The 6,013-nt window shown below is 34.0% G+C and overlaps 1 protein-coding gene across 39 annotated transcripts in view; it reads right to left on the bottom strand.

Annotated features, from left to right (window-relative positions):
- Nucleotides 1-4,157, bottom strand: part of LOC128206481 (sal-like protein 2) — a 94,425-nt gene extending 90,268 nt beyond the window's left edge. For 38 of the 39 annotated variants that reach the window (XM_052908966.1, XM_052908933.1, XM_052908941.1 and 35 more), the window contains exons 1-3: nucleotides 4,017-4,140; nucleotides 1,977-2,143; nucleotides 1,042-1,198 (exon numbers count right to left, since the gene is read on the bottom strand). In XM_052908966.1, coding sequence (XP_052764926.1) covers nucleotides 1,042-1,198; nucleotides 1,977-2,066 — 247 coding nt within the window. In that variant the 5' untranslated portion in view covers nucleotides 2,067-2,143; nucleotides 4,017-4,140. Of the gene's footprint in view, nucleotides 1-1,041; nucleotides 1,199-1,976; nucleotides 2,144-4,016 lie in introns of all 39 variants that reach the window. The other variant, XM_052908926.1, reaches the window with a different exon arrangement.
- Between the last annotated feature and the right edge of the window lie 1,856 nt (nucleotides 4,158-6,013).

The raw sequence follows: 6,013 nt of genomic DNA on the forward strand, positions 1-6,013 counted from the left end.
TGTTATTTAATTGTCTTTGGTAAAATAATGTTTAATATGCTGATGTTTTAGAATAAAATGACAATAAAAATCACTTCCCTGGTTTAAAAAATCACATAAAACATAGAACATTGATAAAATAACTCCGAAAATCGTTCTGCCAAAATGGCGGTTTCGGCGGATTTTGACAAGATCGTGGACATGATAGATAAATGCTATATAAAGCATCAAAATATTTTTGTGGGTTACAAAGAAATTTTCATCATGAATATTTTACAAATAAACTTTCAAAACATTTACTGAAAAGGTGATGTATTTGATTGTGTTAGTGCCACCTTTCTTATGTTTACAAATCGGCAGTGACTGTCTGCTTCAAATCAACAATGTTTAATTAAAATGGTGAGTATCGTCTGTACAATACAATTAACAATTATTTTTAAAGATTTAATTGTGCTTGACAACTTTTTTCACCACCCCTTCACATTTTCTATCGCGTTTTACGAACTTTCATGATTGAATGAACGAGTTCTCAATGTATATTCTGATTGGCTGACATTCAATAGCCCCGCCTCCTGCCGATGTTTCCCTATTTGGCTCTTCCTAATTATTGGATTAGAGGATGACCGATTATGAATACACATGTCGTCTGCTCACTACACAAATCCAAAATTAGCTGTCATATGACTTGGACAAGGCACATGGGAAGATGAAAAGGGCAGTACGGCATATTTAAGCAGTCAATGGGGGCATGGTGACACCTAGCGGGAACACTATTACATATACAAGTATTACGTAATTTGTCTAAATTATGACAGCGGATTAATATGTAGCGGATTAAGGGCTGCTGCTCTTTCATAATGATTACAATAGTAATAAGGCCACTAATGGAATAATTGGCGCTAATAGAGCATTTGTGCAAAGGCCACTACTCAAAAAGGGGGCAGGGCGGTAAGAAAAGAGGCACGGGTGCTGCGCCATTGAAAAAAGGGCTAGCTGGAGCACATCTCTTGTATACCATTTTGCCAGCGAGAGTGATTAACATCATGTACAATTTTAACTTACGTTTCAAACAAAAGCCTAGGAACTGTGACTTGATATCCTCGTGGTCCTCAAGAAACGTTTTCCCAGAGTCTGACCCGAGATGACTCAGCGTGCCATCTCCCACACTGGCGGTCAGGATGACGGATTCCTCGTCGGTTGTGGTGGCCAACTGTTCCACCTGTGATTCATTGACGTGACATTTACTGATTGAGTTTCAACATTGTTTTCCATTTGAGGTAAAATGGGCCTAAATCATCAAATATTAAAGCCTATTCTGTTGTAACAATAGTGTTAAACAAGAGCTGTCACCGAGACAGCCACTTGCATTTTTCACTGAGGGCCATAATTTGCATTACATGGAAGATAGAAATATTATATCAAAATGAAGTTGGTTGAATGGTTGGAAAAACTTGTCTAAAGTTTCATTGCAATACATGAAGTATTGGATGTGACATTGACTTAAATGTGGTTACATGTTAAACTAAAACCAGAATTTCGAAGTCAAATAATAAAAGTTATAATGTGCATCGTATGCAAAATAAAGATCACCAACTCAGGGTTCTCAATAAGTTTCAGTTTGAATAATATATAGTCTCAAATAGTATAGTAACCGACTAGCTACTACTTATTCTCTCTTTTACCAAACCAACTCAGACTAAATTGGTCACCTTGAGAGACCCGATTCGATTCCCCGCCTGGGCCCATGTGAGTTTGGTTTGTGGTCACCAAGTGGGTTTCCTCCAGGTACTCTGGTTTCCCCCACAACACAAGACCATACACTCGTGCAACATCGTGCCAACAAGAGTGATTAATATAATGTTGTAATAACTTGTTTCATAATCATTCTAAATACAAACTAAATTGACACTGAATAGGGCTGGTGGGGTAGAGGAGTTTTGCAAATGTGTGAAATTAAAACACATGATTTCAGTTGATTTTGTTGTTCAAAACCTTACCAGTTGTTGAATTTGACTCTTGAGGACGGCCTTCAGTATAACCTTGTAGCCCGGTATTTCCTTGATAACGTCCATATCTGGCGTGGCCATTGCTGCTGCGTCACGGATGATCAACAATTACTGTATGTACTGTTGTGAGGCTTGTGAAGTTATATTTTTTTTATGTCCTGAAAGAAAAAAATATTTTTTTTTACATCTTAAGCTTCAATAGAACAGCTTTGTCAATCGTCTCCAATCAACAAGCCCAAATTCTTTCATAATCATTTAGCTGTAGAAATAATAAATTTCTGCAATTTCTTTTCTTTTCTTTTTTTTAATAAATAGCAGTGATGCAATATGGCAAAAAAAATATAGCTATTTAGGCCTAAAAAAAAATCCCTACCTACCCTACCTAGAAATTTTGGGAAGGTTACCCTAAACAATTTAATTTTTTTGGCCTTAAAGAGCATAAGTAACATTACAGTTTTAAAAGTTTCACCTTTTAATGGTGAATTTGTTAAATGGTGAAATTGTTATATGATTTGCATACATGCTGCACTAATCCTTTTGACCCTATTTTTTCCTCCAAAACCTACTCATTTTTGCCATAGTGTGGATTTTTTTCCTAAAAAAAGTGAACATGTTAAAGTTTGACCTTTCAATATCAAATTTTCTACAATATTGATAAGCCCTGATAAAGATCAGTTTGGTACAAAATCCTAGGCCAGTATAAATAAAACATTGGAAGTCATTTCTTATCTTAAGATGAATTCTTATGTTTTTCGTAATCAATTTAAAATAAAAGTACAAGTGGGTTTTTTAACAAAATAATCGTATATTACATAAAAATTAATGAGAATCAAGTATTTTAAATATTATTAAGTTATTAAACCATATGACCAGCAAGAAACTTAACATAAGAAAATTACTAAGTAAATCAATTTAACACCTTTATCAAAATTTCATCCAATACTTTGAAGAAAAGTGTTACAAATAAGGCAAACAAATCTGTAATTTTATTTCAATTACAATTTGTTAATTTGTTAAGTGTTTTGCCAAAAAACAAACAACAAAACAATGAAAAAGACAACACCTCGCTGACAAAAATAATAGGGGTTGAAAAGTCTTTGATATAGGGGTTGAAAGTCCAAACAGGTATAAGTTAGAAAGTCTTTGAAATAGGGGTTGAAAAGTCTTTGTTTTGTGAAGGGGTTGAAAAAATTTGGGGTTGTAAAGTCCTGCTCCCATTTGGCAAAACTAGTTTACTTGGCAAATAACTTCGAATTTACGTCTTTTCAGGAAATACCGGGAAGCCGCATTTTAGTTCCATCTGTTGGGCATGCGTCTACACAGATTTGGAATATAAACATCCGGTTGTCAAAGGTTTCATATGCAATTAATATTTCAACTTTGTATATCAGTTTTACCCTGACATAAATGCTGGACAATTCTGTCCTACATTCTTTGAAGATACGATGGCAATGTCTGGTTTCATATGCAATTAATATTTCAACTTTGTATATCAGTTTTACCCTGACATAAATGCTGGACAATTCTGTCCTACATTCTTTGAAGATACGATGGCAATGTCTGACTGTTTTCACGTACACTGATGTTAAAAAATTTAATCATAGTTCCTTATGTTTCTCTAGATGGTCTGTAATATCCCCAAATATCGACTGTTATGTACCCCAATATGATTTGTTATGTCTGTCAATGGTCCCTATTTTGAAGAAACAAAGAACTTAAATTTTGGCCTAACTGTAGCCTTAACCTTTAACTTGGCTTTAAGACATCAACAGACATCTGGCCTAGGCTGTCTAAATATAAATACCCTGTCATAAACCACACACATTATATAGATAAATACACTGGCCAAATATTTGACAATGGGTAAGGTAATGCATAGATCTATGAACAATGGTACAAATAATATTCAAAAAATGAGTATAGCGCTAAGAAGTAGGTTAATTGATTAACATTGCACACGACCTGGCATAACGAGGAAAGCAGACGTTTGAGGAGCGCAATATAACTACAATAACATGCAATAACACTTACACACTTAGTGCATGACTGGCGATGCCATGATGTTGCTTAGAAATGTTGTTTTGATCCAGGATTTCGGTAAATCGGCAATGGCGAATTGAACAAAGCACGCGACCCAGCTTTAATTTGCTTGCCTGGTTCCTTTGTAAATCGATATTATCGGTAGAATTGAAACAGACAAACATCGTAAAATAAACCAGTCTGGATATTAATCGGGGCACGCCACAGGAAAATTATCGATCAAACCGGTTCAAAATCATCGCATCGGTAACTTCCCTTTTCATTAAATTGGGTATGACTAGATACCGAAAACATCTTGTATTCGACAAAAGCTTACTGGTACCGAAAGCAATGCGGGTTTTCAATATGTTAAAAAGGCATATAAAACAACAGCTGGAATAAAAATAAGAAGCTTTAAATCAAAGAAAAAGGTGTTTAAACGTTATTCCTTTTTTGTTATTTTTAAAGATCGGTATCCTCATTAAATGATATGACGCTTTATCGGATTATATGTCACTTATGACCGCCACCAATAAAATAACCCTACACCTGGGACTAATAATTAATAAAAGGTTATGCTTTGTTTAAAAAAGAATATATCGAATCCAAGACAACGTGCATTTGTTTGTTCATAGTTATCAAGTGACGCGTTATTATCTCGATTCAGTTAAAATGTATCATTGTCTGAATACCATGTTGAATATTACGTCACAAATGCTCCGACGCACAGTAAAAGTTGCTTTAGGTTATCCTCACTCAAATATGCCTATCGCCAGTTTGTAATTGTTCTAGTTCCTTCAAACACTTTGACAAACCTCTTCTCAAAAGCTAATTTTGACTATGCACAGACAGTCGGCATTTCCATGTTATCGTATTTGTGACATTATTTTGCTCGCACATCTTGTTTCCGAACATATAATGCGGATAGTTGTATGTGAGAACATTGGACTGGACAAATTTGAAGAATTTGATCTTTCCGGTTCCACGAAAGGCTTTGTTTGAGAACTTCTACAACGGACGTCAGATTTCAGATTTCAGATTGATATTTTACAATTATTCACCACTGAATAAAGGAAGTATAGCCTGAGAAGACTTTCTGTCAATGAATATCAAATCACATTCAATGGCTCACTATTCAACAAAATATAAATAGTTTTATTACTAGGATATGAACAAAAAATTTTTAAATGCCAACTATTACAGCCTGGTGTTAAAATATCCGATTTGCTTCAAATATGTTGCATCCATGCTAGCTATATGATCATATTAAATTTGTTGTGAATACCTTAGCTGTTAGCTTTACTTTAGTGTAAAAAATCAGTATATTTGTTATTTTTATACTTATTTCTGAAATTTATGTTCACAAAAGGGCACAGCAGGGTGTAATAAAATGGCAGCAGAGTGCTAAAAAAGGCCAGCGGTGCCCAACCCTGCTATATAGTCCTAGCTGGCGCACTGATCATCTTATATAATTACAATATATATATATATATATATATATATATATATATATATATATATATATATATATTATAACAGTATCGTTAAAAAGCAATATATACTCATTCGCAAATCAATAACATTATAATATGAGGAGAATACAAAGAACCAAACCTAACAAAACACATTGAATTTATTAATAGAATGACATTCTGTATTTAAAACAGGATTATGAGAAACCCCAGTAAATATAATATATATATTTCACTTCCTCGATGTCTGTCTGGACCATTGACAGTCTGTCTATCTATAACCCATTATTATATAATAACGGCGTTTATCAAGTTTATTGTTGTATGTAAGTGATTACGTGTGAATGATATAATAAATAGTTATTATTTTATCGCTGATATTTAGATGTAATTAACGGCATGTACGGATGTGCTAAACGACTTGATACCAGTGGAAATACTGGCAATAAAGTATTTTTGAAATTATCCATACTATTTTACCTTGATTTGCAGCGCTTGAACAAACTTTGTGTCAATCGGGTGGACTGTACAGAAAAT

Source organism: Mya arenaria, chromosome 10, assembly GCF_026914265.1.
Source record: "Mya arenaria isolate MELC-2E11 chromosome 10, ASM2691426v1".
Lineage (NCBI taxonomy): Eukaryota > Metazoa > Mollusca > Bivalvia > Myida > Myidae > Mya > Mya arenaria.